This window comes from Perissodus microlepis, chromosome 23 (genome assembly GCF_051167445.1).
Source record: "Perissodus microlepis isolate ML-2025 ecotype Zambia chromosome 23, ASM5116744v1, whole genome shotgun sequence".
Classification (NCBI taxonomy): domain Eukaryota; kingdom Metazoa; phylum Chordata; class Actinopteri; order Cichliformes; family Cichlidae; genus Perissodus; species Perissodus microlepis.
The window spans coordinates 21,532,726-21,558,130 of record NC_140482.1 but is presented as its reverse complement, the minus strand read 5'-3'; the positions used below and the strand labels follow the sequence as shown (position 1 = coordinate 21,558,130).

Here is a 25,405-nt window from a genome sequence, read left to right as displayed (position 1 = left end):
TTCAAAGCTCTTCTTTGGATGTTTAAGGACAGGACTTTTAAATCTTGTCCATCTGTAGTTGATTTTTCAGGCCTGACACTTCTGCTTTGGTCCTCGACTCCAGTTTCCTCAAATCTTTTAAGGATATCCTGCACACAATATGCACTGGAGACCTATTGCTCAACACCAACTGACAGCAAGAAAGTCTCGCTCCTTGGAAGCAAAGTATTATAAATGACTTTTGCACAGTACTGTAGCTGGTATTTATACATAATTGGCATGATATTTTTCATTAATAAGTTTATATTAATGAAACACGCAGGCATATATAGTCTCCCTCGCCTAAACCAATCTTCCCTGAGCCTTCTACAACACTCAGTGTTAACACACAGGGATCACTGCTTCTAGGCTGTTACCCACATGGAGTCACATGTATGTGACAGCAGAGATGAGCATATATTTAACCTAAAGCATGGAAAAAAAACAAAAAAACAGATTTCTTCTATGAAATTCACAGCTTTCTAAATTTTCAGAACATTTTATATTTGAAATAATAGTTTGTATCAATGGTACTGTCAAGTTGACAAGTAGACTGTCATAAAAACAATACTATACCAGAAAGACTGTACTGACAATACAGGCCCTGAGGCAGAAACCAAACCAGCAATAAACACACCAGTGATCACTGACATGATTTGAACCAATGAACATGACTATAAAATGACTTGTGAACACCAGAGCCTCCTTGTTGTTTGGACCTATGTGTTGTTCCAAATAGAAAAAGAACTGCCAGAGGAACTGAACAATCTAAATTAAGGATGGAAAAAGGATACAAGAAGACTGGGGACCGACAGAAAGTCAGTCGAAGCACAGCTGCAGCAATAATCGTGCTAACCAGCAACTGACCTCCTAAAATGACACCATGGGCAGTGCATTACTTGCACAGTCTAGCTCTAAGAAAGCTAGCGCTTCAGATTTGGCACAGGGTTTATAAATGGAAATGGCTCACAACACATAGCATAATGCCATCTTCTATGGACGCACCCTAAGCGAAAAAACACTGCTGGCTCTTTAAAGGAAAACTCCAAGATTGAATTTTGCTAAAGAATTCCAAAAGAAGACTTCTGAAAGTTGGGCGCACGTGGTTCACAGACGATTACCATGTGAAAGGTTTTGGGAAGACTAGTAGATTGTGTATATACCAAAATACTGGTTGACGGGATGGCTCCCAGTCTGCAGAGGCCTAACAGAACAATGAGGAAACTGCCAGAATCACACTACAACCTGTCCTAGTATGTTGACAGACTTGAATCCAATAATCGCCTTTTTAAAGAGAAAAGCAGAGCAGCTGAAATCAAAGAATATCAGGAATCTGTCAATACTGGCGTCCCTCCAAACAGACAGCAATGAACAAATTATTTAAAAAAATGAAAGATTCGTATGAATCTGACAGCCTCTAACCAATCAAAGACTCCAGTTATCTCTGTTTTCCCTGTCTTGTCTCTATTTCTGCCTCCTTTTCTCAATAGGTTTTTTTTTTTGTTGCCTTCTTTGTGCCTGTTTCATGTAGCTGCTATGATGCTATATTACCTACTATCCAACTGTTTACTCTTAGGGTCTGGTCACTATCTCCTACCTTCATTTGTGGTTCTGCCCTGTGATACCAAACTAATTATCTAATTCGAACCAAGAGTCAAATTCTACCCAAAAAAACTTACATTTTAAAAAATTTCTGCAACCCTGAACTGATTGGATTGGATGGATGGATGGACAGATGGACGGACGGATGGATGGACGGATGGATGGATGGATGGACGGATGGATGGATGGACGGACGGATGAACGGATGGACGGACAGATGTCAGCACAACTTAGAGTTGGGAGGATGGATGGATTGATTCAATTAGATTTATTATTTATCCTTTCAGAAATTTGTGCTTCGGGGCGACTGTCAGACAAATAACCACAACAACAATATCACAGTTACAGACATTAAAGACATCTATGTCATCCCACATCATAACAAATATCACCTGGATGTGTTCAGCAGAGTTGTACAAGGTATAAACTACCTCGGGGCGCGAGGTCCTCACAGGGCTGGTGTACTGCTGTCTTGACTATGATGACTGTGTGTTACGTCTCTGTGAATGTCTCGCCCCGTCCCATCACTCATGACTCCCAAAGTTGGCACATACTATGCTGTTGCTGACCTCTTACTGCCCATGTTTACAAGCCTACTGAGTTTGGTCTTATAAACTACAGAGAGTGGAAACACCAGACAATAAAAGAAAAAGTTAAAATGCTTTCTACAGATAAACGATTAAAAAGAACCTCTATGCATCTATGAATCTAAACTGTTGGGTAATAATTGTATATGAGGATTAGTTACTATTACTTACATAAAGTAAGGATAACCTTGATGCTTTTGAAATTGTGATTTGTAATAGGTGGGCTATAAATAACTTGAAAAATGAAACTGCACTTCGCAGAATCGCAGGCAATGATTTTTGATTTTTTTCCAGTTTTTTAAATTAAGTTTGTTACATCAAAAAATGTATCGAGAAATTCATTTATTAAGATTAATCTTATTGGTTCTTTCTGTTCCGCTGTCAGCACCATGGAGAGCTCTGCTGAAGATGGAAATGAAATTGACTTTTAAAAACGTCATTTATTGTGCTATGAATGTAGTTCTTAATAACATAACCTACATTATGTAAGCTTAACTTTGCTCCAGTGTATTTGCCTATTTATTAATGGACAAACTGATCAATTTTTAGTTAGTTGAAGCCAGCAAATCTGCACATTATGAATTTATTTGTTACTTGTCCTATTCTGAGGGTAGCGCTGTGAGAGCAAATCTTTTTAAGGTCTTTAGAATTGTTATAAAACCTGTTGTTTTCAGGTTATCTGCCACTCAGTGTCAATGTTTTTAACACATGCCTGAATGGAGTGAACTTTTCAAACGATTTTTTGCCCGGTTCTGTTATTTAACCATAAGAGGAGGAGCGGTGGGGCTGTTTAAAAATACCACCCTGTAAATGAGCTCCTCACACCTGGAGCCCTCCTCAAGTGAGCCTCAAGGAAGCTGAGTTTTCTGCATTTTCACTCACCAGCTGTACATCTCTTTCCAGAGGAGAGAAGTCTGAGTGTCAATGCTGCCGAAAGCATTTCGGTTGAAATTGTAATGCATTCACAGACTCTTTGAAATCTTGCAACCGTTCTTTCAGCCTTCTAAAAATAGCCCTGTCCCCTTCTAAAGGCCTACTCCCACTGCTCCGAGGGCGTACAGCTCTCCTTTCCATTTGCCCTAAGAAAGTTAAAGATGTTCCAATGTGTCATCTGATCTGCTCATTAGCATATGTGACATCACATGCCCGGAATAAATAAGAGGGGTGCTTTGACCATGGCTAAGGACCACACTGTCTTGGGACTTCAGCTTCTCATCTCCTCCAGCTCCTGCTCTCCAAAATGGTGTGTACGAACTTCTGTTTTGGACCTTTTGGGTGGGGCATTGCTGATGGAGTTACCTTTTTTTCCTTTTAATTGGTTTGGATATGAGCTCGATAATGACCCCAAAACTGAGACTTTTGCTAGTGAGGCAAAATGAAGACTGGCACCCAGGACTAGAGTCTTGGAATGCATTCACATGTCTATGTTTAATGTCTAAAAAGGCTAATATTCTAATGCAAAGAGGCCGTTTTAGAGTTTCAGCATCCATCATGTGTTCAGAATCCTTTGGACAGTTACATAAGCCGGATATACTCATTTTGTTTTTCTTTATTTCTCTGTTTTCTGTGTGTTTGTGTATTTGTTAATGTGCCTTTTTAAATGTGACAGACTGAGTTCACACCGGACCAGATTGAGGGTAAGTGAAGAAAAAGAAAAAGAGAAATTTTGCCTTATATATGAAGGCACCAACCTCTCAATCAATGTGCTGGTAGGTATTTACGTCTAGCTTTTGCAATTGTCACACGAACCAAATTCTCAGAGTAGCTCCAGGCTTACTTAGATGAACTTTTAATCTGATTAAAGTGCTAGAAAAGTGGAAGCAGAGGATGACAAGCGCCATGCCATTCTACCAACTTCTCCAGCTGTCGGGAAAGATTTCAGACATGTCTATTCTCAGCCTTGTCTTGCAAGTCGCCATTGTCCTTATTCAGGAGGGGCGTTAATCCTTAGGTCAGGGTTTAAGATGCAGTGCTGGTGGCATCAGCTTACACAAGAATCTGAATCACCCCATACCTTTTTTGTTTAACTGCCGAAAGACATGTCCTCTATAAACATGCCCTATGGGATATATTGGGGTCCCCATTTGGACATGGATACTTTTGTGTAGTTAAAACTCTTCCAGTTGTGTATCCTAGACTTGCAGGCAAACCTTTAACACGTTTTCAATCAGGCTTATTTGTTTAGTGCTGCTTCTGCACATTCTGGTACAGCTATACTATATGTCTAACATTAAGTTCCTTTCCAAGTTACGGTGTTAATTACGGCCCAGTCAGCATTCTTGGGTTTGACTGCATGGGGGGCCATGTCGCTATGTCTCTAAATGGCCTGCGTTTCTCTGTCAGGGTGTATCAGTTTGCACGCAATGTTGCTGTAAATGCAAGTGGAGGCAGGAATGTAGAAGGACGGGGTGGGTCGAGTGTGGTGGAAGGGTACAACTGCTGTTCAGAAGCCACACGAACACATTAATCTGTCAAAAAGGTCACTTTGAGTTCCTGGTGGGATTCACAGACATAGCCAACCATTGTCTGGGCCCCCAGTTGGTGCCTTCCTCTTCACAGCTGTCCCTCTCAATTAGCTGAGAACAATGACAGAATTATGTGGCTTTTACTGTCTTTAATCTTCCTCTACATTGTGGCACTGTGCAACTGACATAGACGACTATTGGTAACACTGTAATAGATAGAGTAGGAAACCCAAAGGGGATGGATCTAACACAGCAAAGAAAACATGGATGTCATGCCATAAAAATAATATCAATTATACCATTTGGATGGAACAAAAAAAAGACTCTGGCAGACTTTTTTGTTTTAATTCTTCCTTATTGTTGAAGCCTTAACTATAAGTCCTGAAGAACTTGTACTCAACTTTGTTTCTCTCCTCCTGGCCAGACTTCAAGGAGGCTTTTGGTCTCTTTGACAGAGTTGGTGACAGCCAGGTGGCCTACAACCAGGTGGCTGACATCATGCGTGCTCTGGGCCAGAATCCCACCAACGGGGCCGTTAATAAGATTCTGGGCAACCCAACTGCTGATGGTGAGACATAAACTGTTTTTTCTAACACAAAAGAGCAGTCTGTGTCATGGTATGTGTAATAATTTGGTGTGCTATCAACAGACTTGGCCAACAAGAGGGTCAACTTCGACGCTTTCATACCTATGTTGAAGGAGGTCGACGCTCAACCCAAGGGAACCTATGATGACTACGTTGAGGGTCTGCGCGTCTTCGACAAGGAGGGCAATGGCACAGTCATGGGTGCTGAGCTGCGTATTGTGCTGTCCACTCTGGGTGAGCCTCCTAAATTTAGAAGCACACACATATAGTTTGCTTAGCATGCAATAGTGAGTGAAATGGGAAACATATCCCTGACATGGATCGTTGTGCATCCACAGGAGAGAAGATGAGCGAGCCAGAGATTGATGCCCTTATGGCCGGCCAGGAGGACGAGAACGGCAGTGTGCACTATGAGGGTAAGACCGGACTTCAAACCATTCCACTTCCTTTTTTTTTTTTTTTTTGAATTTCCAGGAAGCTAAATATTTGAACTTCTTCCTGCAGCTTTCGTCAAGCACATCATGTCTGTGTAAGAGGCCAGCAGCGAGAGTGCTGAAGAAACTGTAGCTCGCCTACAGACAGCCCCACAGTGTTCGTGACATCTACACTGTTTCAAAGACCAACCACGGAAAGACAAGGACTATGTACAAGGGATGTTGAAGCACGCCCATTTTTTCGTTTTGTTTATTTTGTTTTCTTTTCCATTTCGTCTCTCACCCTCCTCTCTTGGGACATCGCCATCACCTCTCCATTGTAGACCTCCATCACTCGGCCTCTACTTCCCCCCACTGGGGCGCGTCTCCACTCACCACATGGGGTGAGGAACGGGGGAAAAGGGGTGACCACTCATCAAGTGAGGGTAGATCCCTCCATTCCCACCGCCACCTCATTCAGTCACGCCATCACTGGCCCAGCAATGCCAAAGGTGCTGGAGAATGGTTGTGGTCAGAGCGCCAGAGCTCCCTCCTTCCCTGAAAAGTTGTATTTATTTTCACTCTCTTCATTTGAGAATAAACTTTTCCAACGTACATCCCATCTGGGTTGATTCTTGATCTTTCATTGCCCACATGCTTTTGTAGACTGCAAGCCGCAGGTCTCAGATTGAAGAAATTTATGTAAAAAAGTTGATGCTTAACAAAAGGCTATGAATAAGATAGAGCCAAAAAAGAAAGCATAAATTATTAAATACATTTAAAAAGGAAAAGGGTCAGAAAGTGAATTAAGAACTGAAGAATTAGCTTTAAGTATAGCCAAGTAACTATAAACAATAAAATTGTTAAATATACATAATGAAACAATAATGGACACCGATGTGTAGCTAAAATAATCAGTTTGTAAATAATTCTGCAAAAATGTATATTAGCTAAAATTATGGAATAACAATACAACAGTCTAATTGTTCAACTGTTCAATTTTTTAACAATTAGGGTACAGTGAGCAAAGAATGATTAAACAGGTAAAAATCTATCCTAGATATACTGGGGTGATCGCTGTAATACGGTAGCTAGCTAAAATTATGAAAAAGCTATGGGATACTTCCATGTAGCTAGCAGTTCTATTGTTAGCTAACATTATAGTTGAAACACATAACAGTTTGGACACAGTTAAAAAAAAATTTAGCTAAATAAATTGGATTTCAATAGTAGTTATACTATAGCAGCTAGCTACTGAATTGGAAACAAAAACTAGAATTTACATTATTAGCTAACAGTACAAGCAAAATTGTTAGCAATATATAATAAAACATGATTTTAGTCCATTAAAACAATAAAGTCAAAAAGACAGAATGAAGAATAATAGAATAGTGTCTACCAGCTACTTTACAAAAAACAAAAATTCTAATTTTATTAGCACTTATTTAAGGTTAATTTGGTTAATCTAAATGTAGATTACTTACCAAACACACATACAATATATGAGATTTTAAATTGAAATTTTACAAAAATATATTTCTGTCATTTTGGTTCTTTCTAAAAATAAGATATTCCTAGATATCTACATATTGAAAGATATTCATACAATTTATTCAATATTCAAATGAATGTTACACAGAAAGTATGGACTGTAAACAGTTAAAACTGAGACTTCAGCTGGATTTGATCCAAAGTGGTTCCTTCATTTGTTTTTACGTTCAAAGGATCCAGCCAGCACGAAAAAGCATAGAGAGTCCATGTAGGTCCAACACTAAAAGTGGACATAAAACATTAAAAATCAGACAAAGGGAGAGAAAAAAACAAAGTGGGGGGAAAAAAATGAACCATAACATTGTGTGTGTGTGTGTGTGTGTGTGTGTGTGTGTGTGTGTGTGTGTGTGTGTGTGTAAAACTGAATAAATTACTCACAAAAGAACAGAAACACAAAATGCTCCCCCAAAAGAGATCAACCAAATTTTGATATATTAAAGTTAAAGTGCTCTGTTTTTGCCGATGCATTTTAAAGATCGCTACATATAATTTGCAGTGTTTAAATAAGAAGCCATTCAGCCATTGTTGACTTTTGCCCCACTAAAAAAATTTTTCTTTTCTTTATTAGAGTAAAAATTACTGTTGATTTATTTTGCAATATTCATGCTATAACAGAATGATCATTAATATTTGTTTGTATGTGCCTATGACATCAGCCTGATTTGAGTCAAAGAGTAAATGTTCTTTTCTATCTCTCTATATTGCACCATGTGACAGGAAAAATGGAACAATTTACATTGTAAACTTGTCCTAATATGTAGTTGTTGTACATTCACTGAAAAATCTTTCCAGTGACTGTAAAATGAAACTTCATGAGAGCTGAATGAGATTTTCTCCACTTTTTAAGAGGAAGGTATATCTGAGTCGTTTTGAAACAGTAACAATTTTGTCTGTGAAGGTTCTCAGTCATCCAGCAACAATTTTCCTTTTTAATGTCAAAGAGCATACTGAGAACATACTGGTACTGCAGAAGATCAATAAAGCTCAATAAACCACCAGATTTCACTCGTTTGTTTTTGGTTTCTTAAAGCAGCCCACTTGTCTGGACCATTTTCTGTTGGGCAAAAAAGTGTGAATCATCTAGTTAAACTGAAATAACATAAAAAAAGTGTGTGATTATTGAATGAAATATCTCCATTCTGGACTGTGCATTAGATGTTTCCTAATGTTAACAATCCCTCAGGATGTACAGTGCCTCTGGTGCTTGTGTTTCAGTGCAGTAAGACAAGTTTTAACCTGTGTGAGTCCTGCCCCCGTGTGGTGTGATGTAGTAGTAAAGGTGCATACATGAAGCTGCTGATAGTGTTTTTGTTTTTTTGCATTTGGGTTTAATTAAAAAACATAAAAAAAAAAAAAAAGCTTCCATATTGTGTTATGACTGGCGGGAGCTTTTTTTATGCTTTATGTTTTCTCAGACAAAAGACATACATCAACACTTTTTTTGGCCTATAATTTTTTACTTAACTTTATGCTTAAAATTGCCTTTAAAATGATAAATACTGCAGGGAGTGTTTTGTAACTCCAACCAATAGGTGGAAATGCTGTGCAAACACACTTGCTTACACTTCAATAGAAGAAGAAACCTACCCATAAATGATGAGTTGGAGGTCTCACTCTGCTACTGTTTTAATGGACGAAACTGTTGATTTGTATTTGTTAATAATTCACTGATTAATTGATTCGAAGATGTTGGCAAACAGAATAATCTGATCTTGTGTTTTCGGACTGAGAAATGTGTTTGCATGTCGCAAACACATTTCGCATGGAGGCGCATCTGTCGATATCAGCGTGAAGAAATGCATTCAGAGCTGTGAGCGGAACATTTACGCAGTTTTGGGAAATAGTTTTATTTTGTATGATTATATCTATATCTATCTATATATTTAAGGTGTCGCGGATAAATACAACAAAAATAAAATGATACGTCCAAGACAAAAACTGTGGTATTTTGTAAATATAATAATACACGCGAATAACGCGAATTCACTGTGTAATTGTGTAACTTTATTAGCAGCGTCCTCCTGTCCATCTCTGCCCAGGTTTTGCGCTGCACTCTGACATCGTCATGCCCTACATCGTCAATTACGGCAGCAAGGAACAGATCAAACACTTCATCCCAAAGATGACCGCTGGGAAATGTATCGCCGCCATCGCCATGACTGAGCCAGGAGCAGGCAGGTCAGGACTAAAGCACAAATATAACATCAAGAAATCAGCACACATAATGTCAGGTAGCTTCAGCGACTCAGCTCCTCTATTTCATGCCCTCCTCCAAAGGGCTTTCACAAAGGGCGGAAGCTGGAGAAGATTGGCCTGAAAGCCCAGGTCCTCATCTGCATCTCTGAATGGTTTTCTTGGCATCTTTTTTTATTTATCAGGGATAGAATAAGGTCGTGGTAATGACTAGTTTACTAGGTTTACTAGTTTACTAAGTTTTGACTAGCTTACTGCTTAATAGTGTTCGTTTCGTGCTCGTTTCATTACATCCTCTCACTTCTGGTTCTTTCAAAGGACACAGCTGAGTTATTCTTCGAGGATGTGCGCCTCCCAGCTGATGCCCTCTTAGGAGAACTCAACAAAGGTTTCTATTACCTGATGAATGAACTCCCTCAGGTGAACACAACATCTATGGCATGTTCATATCAGTAACACTTAATGCCTCCTCTGCAGAAGGACCAGCTCTCTGTACCTTTGACTTGTGTAGAGATCCAGCCTGATTTCACCCAGATGCAACAAAATTAGCAGAAACAGCTCTTCCTTACTTTTATTTTTCTTTGGTGTCTTATCACTCATATATGCAACTTCCCAGTCCCCCCAGGTCCTCAGCTTCTGGATTGCTGTCTGCTCTCCTGGCTGGCTCGCCAATTATATTCTGGCAAAAACAGGACTACTTTTAGTCCCTGATAATAAGAGTTAGTTATTGATGTAGACGGAGGAATAAACACATGTGGGGCATCAGCTTTCACAGGAATATACACACCAACGTGACTTTATTAAACTCTCACAGATGCGCTGCAACATGACACGACATGTCCTTTCAAAATAAAATCCCAACAGATGACAATGAGATGACCTATTAACTAGTCCAACAATACGACCAAGACCAAGATAAATATAGTTTGCATAGTTTCTTTACCTGACAGCATTGTTTGGTATGTTTGTCACAAAGATCAACCAGCTGAACTGGGTAGAGAATAAATGAGAAAATAAGTAACCACACAAGAAATGTTAAAGTAATCTGTTTATGTTTTGTGTGTCTGAAAGATGAAAAAAGAGAGAAAAAAAATAGCTTTAAGCAGCTATAAACATAAAATTAAGAAATTTATTTTAAAAAATTATTATTCTGCTCAAATAATATTTGTTAAAATTATGAAATAATGTTTCAAAACAGATGATTAGGGTCCAGTGAAAAAAGACTGATTGAACAATTAAATGTAGCTAGCTATATAGCTAGCCAAATTATGTTAAAGCTCTATCATTGGACAACTATATGCATTTTATTATCAGTTATTATCAGTTACTGTGGGACTGTTTGAACTAGGTCAACCAAATTTTCACTCCATATCTTTCACAGTGTTTAAATGAGAAGCTGGTGTTAGAGATGCTATTTTATCTCTTTATTATATTTCACCATGTGACAGGAAGAATGCAATAAACAAATAAAGCCAAACAAACCACCAGATTTCCATCATTTGGTTTGTCTTTGGTTTCTTAAAGCAGCTGATGCGCTTGCCTGGAACATTTTTGTTGGGCACAAAGTGTGAATCACCTTGTTACTCTGAAATAACACAAAAAATCGTGCAATTATTTAATTAAAACCCATCTGCTGTTGGCGTGCTTTTTTGGCCTATAAATGTCAGAAACTTGCCTTAAACTCTAAATTACTGCAATGAGTGTGTTTGCAATAGGATAACCCCCACCAATAGGTGGAAATGCTGAGCAACAAATCAACAGAAGACAAAAGTTAGCGGTCTCATTCTGCTGGTGTTTTTATGGTAGGGTGACCATATTTTGATTTTCAAAAAAGAGGACACTTGGCCCAGTCATGAATAATTTTAATAATACCGTTTGCTTAAAGAAAACATGAACATATTTAAATGATGTCTTCTCGGTGCAGTTAATGAATGGTGAAATAAAAAATGTCATACACGCTTTTACAAGTCAACAAGTGCAAAAAAAGAGGACAGTTGGTCACCCTATTTTATGGACTACACAAATCGTTTGTATTTGTGATATTAACGTAGTTTAAAGGCAAATTCCCGCTTTATTTGGACTCAATCATAAGCGAGACCCACCTCACATAACAACAGTACGTCTCAGGCGTTCACATTTAAAGGCACCTGTGAAACGAACCGAGTGATGCTGGATCTTATTGATTTATTGCAAAAGGAATCTGGAAGTAAAAGTTATCAGGCCTTGTTTCAGTTTTTAAAAGAGGGGAAATTGTTTGGAAGGATTTGGGGGGGGTGTTTGTTTTGAGCGACGTTCCAGGCCACACTCCATACCAGTTGGTGGCGGTAATGTACCTCCTCTTAGTGTCGATCAAACGATCTTTTCTCTGTTTGTCTTTTTGCTGTGAAGTTGTACTTTGATTCGAATATGTTGGCGAACAGAATAATCGGAACTTGTGTTTTCGGACTGAGAAATGTGTCTGGAAGAGGACGGCCGCTCTCTGCAGTTTCTGCGAGGTAAAAATGCGCAGTTAAAGCTGTTTCTGGTGAACTGGAGCCGCATCTGTCGATATCAGCGCAAAGAAATGCATTCAAAGCTGTGGGCGGAACATTTACGCTGTTTTAGAAAATAGTTTTACTTTGCATGATTTTAGTGATATGTTTTATAGTTGCGGAGCATTTTTATAGTACAGAAAAAGGTCGGACTGTAGTATGTGTGTGTGCGGTTACCTTTGACACACTTTATGGTGACCTGTTGTTTACATGGAGACCTTTAATGTGAAAATCGAAACCAGAATCTCAAAATTTAGTGAACGTTTTAAAATTACAGCAGTCTAAAAATGAAGATACACGAATTTGGCCATTTTTATCTAAATAAAACATGTTATGGTTGAGAGTTGTTGTTTTAAGTCAAAATGAAATCGTATTGAAGTCTCCACACATTGAAGTGTGCCTAAAGGTAGTTTGAAAGCTTCCCATATTAAATAAACTGTCTGTGTGCTGAAGAGATGTCAACTGAAGCTGATCTGACAAGGCTGTACTTCCATGTAATTCCATGTAAAGTTGGTGTAACCTTTATTTAAGGCGTCATTAAGAAATCATTCTTATTTACAGTGGCAACGAGGGAAGAAAAGCAAAGCAGAGGTAGATAAAGTGTAAAATCTCACCAGTAGATGTCAGTGGGTTGTAGATTGTAGTCAACGGAGTTTGTTTTCTTACCTCTTCCAATTCAAGTCAATAACCTTGGGTGTGGTGGCCACTATAAGACAACCATATTGTAGTAAGCTATGCGCTCATTTTTGTACACTCTATATTTTAAAATATTTGAATAATGTTAACATTTAGCAATTGATTTACATCAATTAATTATTTTGGAGGATTTCACATTTTTACCTACAAGTCACCTCAAAAACTGACCGTTATTCATCTGTACTGTGAAGTGTGTACATGTCAGATTTCACTGGAAGAGTCTGTAAAACTTTGTGAAACGAGTCAGATAAAAGTCGATGAGGCAGTAAAGGTCACTTCTGACCACTGACAGTGATACTGAGATGATTTTATTAAGGATATGTTTAGTCAAAGGAGCTTGCAAAGAAAAGCGTCTGGACTTCTTTAAGTTTACTTGAAAAACTCCAGACGCTTTTCTTTGCAAGCTCCTTTGACTACGATGACCTGGATGACTGAGAACCTTCACAGACACAAGGATATGTTTAACATTTCTGTCAATAAACACAGCTTTTTTCCCCCAACGTATGCTGGCGTTAGCTGACGTGAGTGAAACGTTCTTTTAAGTGGATCTAAAGTTGTTGGGTGCTTAGCAAATAAACTTTCATGTATGGAAATGTAATCAAACTGTTTATCAGAGGGAAAGCGTGATTGTTAGGATGCTTGAGTCAATCATTAGCATGTTAGCTTATAACCAATGTTTGTTGTTGGCTCATTGTTAGCTGTTCAGAGTGTCACTTAATGTCTAATCTTCTCTTTATTCTCTGCCACAACTGTGGCAGAGAATAAACAAGCATGTTTAGTGTGTTTGAGTCCTGCCCTCAGTTCAGTTCAGTTCAGCAGCTGAAGCTTAAGGTGAGGAGGAAGAGGATGCTTTACTCAGATGTGTTGTCTCTTGTTCTTCACATTTTCACTTCTTTGGTTTAAGGGGACCCTACCTCACATGATAAAATATATGTATGATCTTTTATATCTTGAGTGTGATGGTGCAGGTAGGAATTTAAATTTTCCTCCATGCCTATCTGTTCTCTTTTCTTCTGTCTTTTGCGCACTACAAATGTTGCTGGTCCTTAGCTACATACATAAAACATAATTAGTTTATGTTCTATTATCAGAATACAACAGTTTGTTTCAAGACTTATCCCAAAAGGTTGATTCTGTTCATCTGGACGTAGCGTTTTCAGTGGGAGAAACATTTCGTCACTCATCCAAGTGACTTCTTCAGACTCAGCTGACTGCAGGTTTCCCCAATCATATAAACAGTACATTTGCACAATAACTGAAACCAGACCATTGAATGAACAATGAGGTCAGTTTCTTGGTCATTAATATGCAAATTGTCATGACCATTGATCAACAACCACCAATCAAAGCCCACTGATCAAAGACCACTGATCAATGGCCATGAGTACCATTCACAGAGAGTTGGGGAATGGCTGCAATCACAGCATTGTAAGATGGTGAAAGATGTACCCTTAGGCCCCCTCCTCGATTCAGAGATGGTCTTTCCCTTTTTACATAAATGGCCTCCTTGACTCCGCGCTCAAACCAGCGTTCCCCCCTGTCCAGGATGTGTACATCCTCATCACTGAAAGAGTGTCCACTGGCCTGTAGATGTAAATAGACTGCAGAGTCCTGGCCTGACGAGGCAGCTCTCCTGTGTTGTGCCATCCGCTTAGCCAGAGGTTGTTTGGTTTCCCCGATGTATAAGTCATGGCAATCCTCCTGGCACTTAACAGCGTACACTATATTACTCTGTGCCAGGGGACCCGATCCTTGGGGTGGAACAATTTTTGATCACATACCTGAATCACTTGGCATATTCCAGGGTAGGATAACAAACTCCTCTCTTCCAATTCTTCCATGTACAAATTGGCCACGATGAGTAAAACTGGGGAACCCGTGGCACACCCATGTTTCAGCCTGTAGTGCTGACCACTGTATGTAAAATATATGGAATGAAGACACAGTTCCAAGAGTAAAGAATATATGTACCAAAGATACATAAACAGAGAGTGCCATTAAGACCAAATGTCTGCTTGATCAACTTGGTCACCTATAACATCTCAAAGTTTCTAGCTTAGATCCTCAGGCAGCTCTGAACATCACATCCAGAACACCTTTTTATTTTTTTATGAGAAGTTGAGGAAGATGAAACAATGGTCTCGTACGATGTTACATCTCTCCACCTGTGTTCTTGTCACTGGATCAGTGGAGGTAGTTCGTAAGAGATTACAGGATGCAATTTTTTTAAAAGTTGAAATATTGATACATCAGTTGTTTTTGTTTCTGGTCCTCAGCTGTATGTAATGATCTGTTTTGGAGGGTTTTGTTTGTTTTTTCTGTCCTTTCTGTATATGTGTATTTGTTTAATTTAATAGCAGCTTTCATGAAATTCAGGACAGAGACACAAAATCTGCTGCCACTGCTTTAGCTGAGTGAGTTAATTTGTCATGGAGCTCCCAGGTCAGGCACTTGCTGGCTGTATAGTGACGTGTGGTTGAATTTCTGTCCCCACAGATTTCAGCACAGTAAGTCTGAGGAGTTCAGGCAGCCTGCATCCTCAGGCCGACCTGAGACCTCCAGCGCCAAATCCCTGATGGACATCGGGACCCGCCGGATCTTCAATGAGGACCATGACCTCTTCAGACAAAATGTGCGGCGCTTCTTCCAAGAGGAAGTGGTGCCTTACCACAAAGAGTAGGTGGAAGTTTGATGACTTACCAAGAATTATTAAAATAAGCCTTTAATAGCTTTACTTCAACTGTTTTTTGTTGCAGGTGGGAGAAGGCAGGTCAGGTGAGCAGGGAGGTGTGGGAAAAGGCTGGTGAGCAAGGTCTGCTGGGAGTAATGACACCAGAAGAGCATGGTGGCATAGGAGGAGACCTGTTTTCTGCAGCTGTCACATGGGAGGAGCAGTGAGTTGTCCTTCAAACCACCGTTCAATATCTGAAGCTATTCGCCGACATTCAGAGAGACTGAAATATTTTAGCAATGAGTTCCAGCTGAGATGTGATTTTAAAAACACAAGAAAGAGAATTAAGCTTTTTTCCAAGTGAGGACATGTGATCGATCCATTGCTGCAGTTTTTTTTTTTTTTTTATCCAGGTATGATTTTACCACTTCAGAAAGCTTGGAGAACTGTTGCTCAATACCATTTAAAAAAAAAAAAACAATCACAAGAAAGTAGCTTTAGTGATGATGACCAGTGTATTTGCCAGATAGTCAGCTATCTCTTCATCCTTCAGCTCATCTCTGCTGTCTGCACCACTACAGAATGTATTGCAACTGCACAGGCCCAGGTTTTGCGCTGCACTCTGACATCGTCATGCCCTACATCGTCAACTACGGCAGCAAGGAACAGATCAAACACTTCATCCCAAAGATGACCGCTGGGAAATGTATCGCTGCCATCGCCATGACTGAGCCAGGAGCAGGCAGGTCAGGACTCAGTCACAGATGTAACATCAAGAAATCAGCACACATAATGTCAGGTAGCTTCAGCGACTCAGCTCCTCTATTTTTTTCCAGTGACCTTCAGGGTGTGAGGACGTATGCCAAGAAGGACGGCGGTGACTGGATCCTCAACGGCAACAAGGTACTGAGTCAAGACTTCAAAAGTATCCACTCAATTACATTTAAAGTCCAGTATAGATATTACTCCATCTGACCTCTTCAGGTATTTATTACAAATGGTTGGATGGCAGATCTGGTGGTGGTAGTGACCGTGACCAACCGAGAGGCGAAGACGGCAGCACACGGGATCAGTCTGTTCCTGGTGGAGGAGGGCATGAAGGGCTTTCACAAAGGGCGGAAGCTGGAGAAGATTGGCCTGAAAGCCCAGGTACCAGGGTCATGGAAATATATGAAGTGCCCCTACATCATTTTTTATGGTCTACAAGTGTGGGTTTAACTGGTTCCATGCTTCAAAATCAAAAAGAAGTATCTGTCTGAAACAGCTTTTGTGTCTGTGGGACGATCCCTCCCGACACGCCCAGACTGCTCTGATTGTTCAGCTGAAGAAACAAAGGCAATTTTGATTGCACATATAACTCTCTTAGCGCTTTAAATTTCAAACCTTTACTGTAAATTACAGTTTATACAAATGCATGAGGCTAAAAAGTGACAACAGAACTTGGTCATTTGTGCTACTAAGGATTTATACTTCATTACATCCTCTCACTTGTGTTTCTGGTTCTTTCAAAGGACACAGCTGAGTTATTCTTCGAGGATGTGCGCCTCCCAGCTGATGCCCTCTTAGGAGAACTCAACAAAGGTTTCTATTACCTGATGAATGAACTCCCTCAGGTGAACACAACATTTATGGCATGTTCATATCAGAAACATTTAATGCCTCCACTGAAGGAGTAACTCTCCGTACCTTGAACCTGGGTGGAGATCCAGTCTAGCTGCACCCATATTTTTACAAAATGAAATACCTAAAACATCTTTATATTCATAACTAGGGCTGCTCAATTAATCGAATTTTAATCTCGATTACGATCTGGGCTTTCAACAATCATTAAAAATGACTGAGCTGATTATTAGCCCCTCTCTCGTGCTTTACTCTCGTGCTGCTCCGTGTGGCAAATCGAGCGCACCTCTCTGCATTTCGAACACGTGTCACAACAATTAAGAGCAGCGGTCCCCAACCTTTTTTGCGCCACGGACCGGTTTATGCCCGACAATATTTTCATGGACCGGCCTTTAAGGTGTCGCGGATAAATACAACAAAATAAAACTAGTACCGGTACCGAAAAAAAGAAGTTTTATTCATAACACACGTGAAAAGACCCAGGAAAACCGAGTAAACGATAAAAACGATAACAAAATAACGCTGAAAACCGATAAAAACCCTGAAAACTATACATTTCACACCTGAGCCTCAACTCTCGCGGCCCGGCACCAAACGACTCACGGACCGGTACCGGTCCGAGGCCCGGGGGTTGGGGACCACTGATTAAGAGGACCCGAGGGAAGCTCGGAAAGTTAAGCAGAAGTTATTTGGAGAGGAGAGTGACTGCCGTTGGTTGAAAAGAGAGGTAAAAAAAACTTCAGTGGTGTGGAAACATTATGGGTTCGCGGAGTCAGACGTGGATCAAGTAGACATAGTGTGTAAACTTTGCTACAGTGTCGTAGCTGCACCACAGAGCAACACTGCAAAGTTCACTAAACATAGATGTTTACATTTTTCATTTATTTTTTATATTGCAAACATTTGCACTGTTATCAGTATTTGCACACTATTTTATATTATTTTATGACAATCTTTAAAGTCATTATTCAACACATTGTTATTGTTAAATAAATATCGTCAAATAATCGAGATCTCAATTTCAGTGAAAATAATCGTGACTATCATTTTTGCCTTAATCGAGCCGCCCTATTCATAACTTAGTCAAATCTGAACCTACAGACATGTACTTTGGATTTTTAGCCTCATCGTCCTAAATATGTTTTATCACGTGCTTGTACACATCATCTGCAGATAACGTCTCACTTGGGTTAATTTGACGTCAAACAACCTTTTCCCTTCTCTAGGAGCGTCTGCTGATTGCTGACATGGCCATTGCGAGCTGTGAGTTCATGTTTGAGGAAACCAGAAATTATGTAATGCAGCGGAAGGCTTTCAGCAAAACAGTCGCTCACCTTCAGGTCTTTATAGTAATTCTTTTGGTGAATATTTTTAGCATATTTCATGTAAGGATATAGTCTGTCCTGATGAGTTCCTATTAAAAAAGGACCAGTTTATCAAATCATCCTCCCAGTCATCATACTATCTGTTTTTTGTCTTTGCGCTCCACAGACCGTGCAGCACAAGCTAGCAGAGCTAAAGACCGAGATCTGTGTGGGTCGAGCCTTCGTGGATAGCTGCCTTCAGCTCCATGCTGAGAAAAGCCTGGATCCTGCCACGGCCTCCATGGCCAAGTATTGGTGAGTTTTTGGAATTTGCCACCTCATGATCTAAAGGCTAAGCTGTGTTGTTGTCGCGCGCTGATAAACTTCATCTTATCTGAAGGGCGTCTGACCTCCAGAACAGAGTGGCCACTCAGTGCCTGCAGCTCCACGGAGGCTGGGGGTACATGTGGGAATACCCCATCGCCAAGTTAGTATCACGTAAATGTTGCAACAGAGAGCTTTGATTGTTTTGGGGTTTTTTCCAGCTCATCAACATGTTTGCGTTTTCAGGGCATTTGTGGACTCGCGAGTTCAGCCTATCTACGGAGGAACCAACGAGATCATGAAGGAGCTCATCGCTCGTACCATCGTCAGCCAGAAGTGAAACTGGGTTGTTGTTTTTTGTAATCTTTTTTTTTTTTTTTGAGATTTAGGAATTCAGAATCTTCAGGTGCAATGTAAAAAGACTGGATCTAGTGTAGCTAAAAACAACACTGGGAACGTGTCCTGATGACAGCCATGCTTTTTCACAGTTAAAATTTAACAACATACTCAGAAAAAAAAAAAACACAAAAACCCACAAAACTGTCAATAAAGATCTCCAGTTTAGTTTTTTTTTTTCTGTAGGTATTACACTCATATCGTTATGTGAATTATTTTGGCTTTGATAGCCGTGCAGTGGAAGTGTGAATGTGAACACCAGTACGTCCACTGGTTTAATTATACTTGAAATTTTCAGATCGATAAAGGGAATAAAAGAACACTGTTTGCTCTTTGCTCTAATTCTGTAAATGTTCAACCACTGTATGCCCCTTTTAAAGAGAAGTTTTGAGCAGCAGGTGGGCGGAGCTTCTGCACTCACACGACTGTATATGTGATATTAAGGATGGACATACACTGACCTCATGAGTTGAATCTTTGGACATAATAATAATAATAATTTTAGCATTCAGCATTGCTACAGTACACATATGACAGGAAATACAGAGAATTTTCTTTAACAAAGTTTGTCAGCAATGCCTTGTTTTAGCATTGATAATGTGGCCAGTCTGCATCAGATTAAAGATATCTGACGTAATTTCCCTTATAGGAGGTTTTCTTTTTCAAAATCAGTGTTTGTTAATATGCACTTAAATGCCTGCTTTCATAATCTGCCACTCTCAGTTAGCGGTCTCATTCTGCTGGTGTTTTTATGGTAGGGTGACCATATTTTGATTTTCAAAAAAGAGGACACTTGGCCCAGTCATGAATAATTTTAATAATACCGTTTGCTTAAAGAAAACGTGAACATATTTAAATGATGTCTTCTCGGTGCGGTTAATGAATGGTGAAATAAAAAATGTCTGTATTTGAAGTCAGTTTTCACAGCTCGTACATTTTCTTTTTACACATATATGTAAGCATTGAGCCAAATTTAGTAATGCCAACATACTGAAGGAAAAGGACTGTGAAAACTGTTTCTGATAGAATGAAGAGTAGACTGATATATTAAATATTCCTTTATAGGGTGAGAAAATCAGACCATGTCATAACTGCTTTAAGTCATACAGAATAGATATCAGAGCCTTAAACAGGCTGACTTCTGCTAAATGGGTCAAACTGGGCAGAAGGTATCCAAACACATAACATCCTTATAGAATATGATGTAACACTATAGATCAACTTACCTCAGAATATATAAAGCATATAAACAATTACAGCAATATGATGCAACAAACACAGCAGTACTACTAATCCAAAATACTCAAAGCTTCATAGAACTGAAACAAACATTTATTTTTAGGTCCATTCTGCTGCTGATACATACTTTAGGTTTCTGAACATTAAACTTGTTTCTGCCTTTCATAGTGTGTAACTTGAAGGCCCTGAGTACTTTCTCCCACACTGAAAACACTGGAATGATAAAATTATTTGAACATTACCTAATAAGACTGATTCAGGACAGACAATTAGTGATTCTAAACTTTTCTAGCAGTCCTTCACAAACAGGGAACAGTCTGTCTATTCTCTCCATCTGTCAGCTGCTGCTGGCTCTTCCTCCTCCTCTTCCTCACACACTGCTGAGTTTGTCCTGGTGGATCATCAGGGGTGCAAAGCCTCACAGATGATGTGCAGCAGTGGGTCCCTCAGTCTGTCCTCACTCTGGACACTTGCAGTTGTCACACATGGAAATCAAATGTGTGATAAGCTGCAGGATTCAAACACAAGTGTAACTTATAAATACATGTTCATACTTTTATTCCACAATCAGAGAGAAAGAAACAGAGAGAGAGTGCAGGACAGACAGACAGGTGACAGTCTCAGGTGTATACACTGCTACAAAACAGCACAAGAGAAGGAGGATTTAGTGTTTGTGTTATTACGAGTGATAAAGAAGAAGAGTTCCCAGATGGTACAGTGGACACATGTGTGACTGCTGTGATTAAAGCATCTTTCTTTCAGCTTAACGAGTGAACCGTCAGCTCGTTCAAACAAACATTAAAGTCTGTTTGGCTCGACACCACCGAGCAGAGGCAGCAATATAACATAGCTAACATTAACAGTGCAGTGAATCCTGCTTGTGCCGTGATATTCAGGACTGCAAACCGAGCAGCATCACTGACTTTCAGCTTGTTGTGTTTGTGGATATATGACTGACTTTAATTATCCATGAAATCATCACATTCTCTGTAAGATTAAGGTCGACTATCGAACGGCGTATATTTTAAAGTAAAGGCTTTAAAACCAAGTTAGTACAAACATCAATAATGTCACATAACTTTGCCGACATGTGGCCAACAGTAATGTTTTAATGTTCTTCATTATTAAACATTCGCACATAAATAAGTGACATCATATTCAGTACTTACTTGACAGTTCACTCTTTGGCCGCTCCCTTCTGCCGTATTTTGCGGCAAAATTATCCACACCCACCACCGCGCTATGAATTGTGGGATATATGGGACCACGAAGCGTCCACCGGACCACGCCTGATATTTGGGGAAATCGACGGCGCATTTGTAGTACGCATTTGAAGTACACTTTGAATTGGGACAGCCGTCGTCGCGTGGCGGTGACGTAATCGCACTTAAAATGCGTACTTCAAGCGTGCAGACCCTGAATTGGGACACAGCCTTAGTGTCGCTCAAACAATCTTTTCTCTGTTCGTCTTTTTCCTGTGAAGTTTGTTATGGTAAGGACTAATTCAATGGTTCATGCAGCACCCTCTGGTGGTTGTGCCGTGTGTATTAGTTGTTGCAGCTTGGCAATAAACAGAGTCGCCACGTTAAGACAGAGCTGTCCCAGTCTCGTTAATGGTGCTGCTATTATAAACCCGAGATCTACCAAAACATGGTGTCAGAAGTACTCTGGAGGGAAGAAGAACGTCACGAAAACGGAAGCTTTCTCACCGGAGAGAACTCGCCCTGCAAGTTTGCATTAACAGCCACAGTAAGAGCTAAGCTAACAAATTAGCAAACGCTAACTAGCATCTCGCGACTAGCAGCATGGCAGCCGCACCGGCAGCCTTCCAAGTATCACCGCCGCCGAAGTTCGACTTTTCAAAGCCAGAAGAGTGGCCGAAATGGATCCGACGCTTTGAGAGGTTCAGGATAGCATCCGGACTCGAGCTACAATCGGACGAAAACCAGGTTAGCACTCTGATATATACAATGGGCGATGAAGCTGAAGACGTGATCACTTCGTTGAACCTGACCGAAGAGGAGGCGAGTGAGTACCACACTCTCAAAGACAAACTTGAGGCACATTTTGTAGTCAGAAGAAATGTTATCTTTGAACGTGCAAAGTTCAACCAAAGGCAGCAAGAAACAGGAGAGACTGCAGACGGGTTTATTACATCCCTATATGCCTTGGCTGAGCATTGTGGCTACGGGGTGCTGCACAGTGAAATGATAAGAGACAGACTCGTTGTCGGAATAAGAGACAAGAGGCTCTCGGAGCAACTGCAAATGGGCGCGGAGCTCACGTTAGAAAAAGCAGTGATATGGAGTCGCCAAAGTGAGCTTGTTAAGAAGCAGCAGGATCTTCTTAAAAACAACTTCAAGCAGGAAAATCTTTGTAACGTGGACATCATTAAAGCAAAAATAAAACACTTTAAACCAAGAAAGACTGTGCCACAAACCACAGAGAAGAATGTGAAAAGCCAATGCAACTGATGTGGAAAGACACCCTTTCACAGCAAGAACCTGTGCCCAGCCAAAGAGGTACTCTGCAATCAGTGTAAAAAGAAAGGTCACTATGCAAAAGTGTGCAGGTCTGGGGCAGTGGGAGAAATACGTGCAGCAGGTGGTGACAGTGAAGAAAGGGAGGTAGCATTTTTGGGAACAGTAGCCTCAGAGTGAACTGAGGATGCGTGGTTGACTAAAATAAAAGTTAACAATGTAGACTGCTGGCTCAAAATTGACACAGGAGTGGACGTAACCGTCTTGCCTGAAAAAGAGTACAACGCTCTAGCACAAAAACCACAGCTGCAACCCACAGATCTGAAACTGTATGGGACGGGAATGTCTCCATTAGCAGTTAGAGGGAAATTTACTGCTAACCTGAGCACTCCAAGCAAAACTACAGTACAGCCTGTGTATGTAGTAGCAGACCTGACGCAAGGGTTACTTAGCCGCTCAGCAAGTGTAGCACCTGGGTTAGTGGCCAGATTAGAAGCAGTGTCACTCACTTTGGTAGAGGCAGTAAAGCAGCAGTTTCCAAAACTATTCAGTGGGTTAGGCCGAATGGAGGGGGAATACAAAATTGAGCTTAAAGCAGATGCTAAACCATTTGCCCTGTCAACCCCAAGAAGGGTCCCGCTTCCCCTGTTGCCCAAAGTCAAAAGAGAGCTTGCTCATATGGAAGAGTTGGGGGTAATCTCCAGAGTAGAGCAGCCTACTGACTGGTGTGCAGGAATGGTTCCAGTACCCAAACCAAACAGATGAAGTGCGTGTGTGCGTGGACTTGACCAAACTGAACAATTCTGTGAAAAGAGAAAGACACATGTTGCCATCAGTTGAGCACACCCTAGGACAGCTAGAAGGCACAAAGTTGTTCTCAAAACTCGATGCTAACTCAGGATTTTGGCAAATACCTTTGTCCAAGCAGTCAGCTCTTCTCACAACCTTCATCACACCATTCGGAAGGTACTGTTTCAATAGACTCTGTTTTGGCATATCCTCAGCCCCTGAGCATTTTCAAAAAAGAATGTCTCAGCTTTTGGAGGGGCTGGACGGAGTTGTCTGCCAAATGGATGACATTCTGGTTTATGCTGACACACAGGCCCAGCACGACAAGAGACTGGTCGCAGTCCTCGAACGGCTCACAAAAGCAGGGGTGACATTGAAAAGTGAGAAATGTGAGTTTGCAAAGACCTCAATCAAGTTCCTCGGACAGATCATTGACACTACAGGCGTCAAAGCAGACCCAGAAAAAGTGAAAGCGGTCAGCAACATGGAGGCACCCACCGATGTGGGTGGAGTGAGACGATTCCTAGGAATAGTTAATCATCTAGGCAAGTACCTTCCCCACTTAGCAGAGAAAACACAGCCATTGAGAGAACTACTCAGTACCAAAAACATGTGGTGTTGGAGTGAGGCTCAACAAACAGCGTTTAACAACATTAAGTCAGAACTGAGTAAACCACCAAACTCACATGTCCCGGGCAAATACATCGCAACTGCAGACGTGCTGTCCAGAGCACCTGAAAGAACTGTTTGTGACGAGACATTAAGAGACGAAATGGACCTGTATGCACATCAGGTGATTTCAGGCCTTCCTGCAACAGAGGAGAGACTACAACAAATAAGAGAGCAGCAAGACAAAGACGAAACACTAAAACAAATCAAACTCTACTGCAAGAATGGCTGGCCGGACAAACTCAAAATACCAGGTCCATGTTTCCCATACCACCAGCATGCAGGGGACCTGACTGTTGAAAATGAACTTCTCCTAAAAGGTATGTGTTGGGTCTGTGTTTCCACAATCCCCGCTAATTCTAGAGACTTATTCATCATGAAGAAAACAAGACAGTCGATCGATCAATCACTTGCGCAAGGGAGGCCTGTGTCCACCACGAAAATGACCTCGACGACGACCTCCCTTGCTGCCCTTTTTATTGAGACACAGTTCACACAAAACACGTCAGAACAAAGCCACGCCCACATGGTTCTAAGACAAGGCATTGTATGTATATGTGTGAACTTCTGTATCTAAGTAAGAATGTGTGTGTGTGTGTGATGTGTGTGTGATGTGTGTGTGATGTGAGAATGTGTGTGTGTGACCTCCTGCTGACCAAAGGGTCGTAAACGCAGGAAGCTTACATCAAAAGAAGCAGATCTTCCAGATAGGATGTATCTGCAATAAAACATTACAGCCCCCCCATCCAGAACCTCGAGAATCTGGGGGGAAGGACAGTGGAATTTCTTTCATCAGAGTTGGCAAGCATAGAAATGACAACATTTAACAATTCACTCTAACAGTATGCGTATAGTTATTCCAAAGATATTACAAAAAGATGTTTTGACACGACTGCACACAGGTCACCAGGGCATTGTAAAGTCCAGGGAACGAGCCAAGCAGTCGGTATGGTGGCCAGGACTGAGCTCTCAACTACAACAGCTGGTAGCAGAATGTGAGACATGTGCAAAGGTGAGACAGCAACCCAGAGAAACACTCATGGCAACTGAGTTTCCTACACGGCCGTGGGAGTTAGTTGGTGCTGATCTTTTTGAGTGGAGTAACAGCCAGTATTTGGTTGCAGTGGACTATTTCTCACGATACATAGAAATAGCTAAGCTGTCCTGTACCACATCAGCAGCAGTGATTGACCACTTAAAGTCCACGGCATACCAACAGAGTTAAGGTCGGATAATGGCCCACAATTCTCCTCAGAACACTTCCAAAAGTT

The 25,405-nt window shown here is 40.7% G+C and overlaps 2 protein-coding genes across 6 annotated transcripts; both read left to right on the top strand.

Annotated features, from left to right (window-relative positions):
- Window positions 1–567: 567 nt before the first annotated feature.
- Window positions 568–6,293, top strand: mylz3 (myosin, light polypeptide 3, skeletal muscle). Its single transcript, XM_084921744.1, has 6 exons — window positions 568–3,450; window positions 3,817–3,844; window positions 5,097–5,240; window positions 5,322–5,492; window positions 5,597–5,674; window positions 5,763–6,293. The coding sequence occupies exons 1-6, from the start codon at window positions 3,448–3,450 to the stop codon at window positions 5,789–5,791; spliced, it is 453 nt and encodes a 150-aa protein (XP_084777870.1). The 5' UTR covers window positions 568–3,447; the 3' UTR covers window positions 5,792–6,293.
- Window positions 6,294–8,810: 2,517 nt separating this feature from the next.
- On the top strand, window positions 8,811–19,870 carry LOC146361391 (long-chain specific acyl-CoA dehydrogenase, mitochondrial-like). 5 transcript variants are annotated; one of them, XM_084921967.1, is made up of 12 exons: window positions 8,811–9,032; window positions 9,262–9,400; window positions 15,139–15,318; window positions 15,399–15,536; window positions 15,895–16,059; window positions 16,150–16,216; window positions 16,298–16,462; window positions 16,825–16,926; window positions 18,160–18,273; window positions 18,425–18,552; window positions 18,638–18,724; window positions 18,808–19,870. In XM_084921967.1, the coding sequence occupies exons 2-12, from the start codon at window positions 9,288–9,290 to the stop codon at window positions 18,899–18,901; spliced, it is 1,353 nt and encodes a 450-aa protein (XP_084778093.1). In that variant the 5' UTR covers window positions 8,811–9,032; window positions 9,262–9,287; the 3' UTR covers window positions 18,902–19,870. The 5 variants fall into 5 exon arrangements, with proteins under 5 accessions (XP_084778093.1, XP_084778094.1, XP_084778098.1 ...); XM_084921972.1 differs by lacking the exon at window positions 8,811–9,032 and adding an exon at window positions 9,734–9,835 and having other exon boundaries at window positions 9,317–9,400; XM_084921971.1 differs by lacking the exons at window positions 8,811–9,032; window positions 9,262–9,400 and adding exons at window positions 9,481–9,547; window positions 9,734–9,835.
- Window positions 19,871–25,405: the final 5,535 nt, after the last annotated feature.

What these genes read in the sequence shown, in the direction of transcription:
- mylz3 (XM_084921744.1), top strand. An exon ending in CACACCGGACCAGATTGAGG is followed by an intron (nt 3,845 to 5,096) that starts GTAAGTGAAGAA and finishes CCTCCTGGCCAG; the next exon opens with ACTTCAAGGAGGCTTTTGGT. An exon ending in CGGCAGTGTGCACTATGAGG is followed by an intron (nt 5,675 to 5,762) that starts GTAAGACCGGAC and finishes TTCTTCCTGCAG; the next exon opens with CTTTCGTCAAGCACATCATG.
- LOC146361391 (XM_084921967.1), top strand. Translation starts at nt 9,288, where the DNA reads ATGCCCTACATCGTCAATTACGGCAGCAAGGAACAGATCAAACACTTC. An exon ending in GCTGTCACATGGGAGGAGCA is followed by an intron (nt 15,537 to 15,894) that starts GTGAGTTGTCCT and finishes GCACCACTACAG; the next exon opens with AATGTATTGCAACTGCACAG. An exon ending in AAACAGTCGCTCACCTTCAG is followed by an intron (nt 18,274 to 18,424) that starts GTCTTTATAGTA and finishes TGCGCTCCACAG; the next exon opens with ACCGTGCAGCACAAGCTAGC.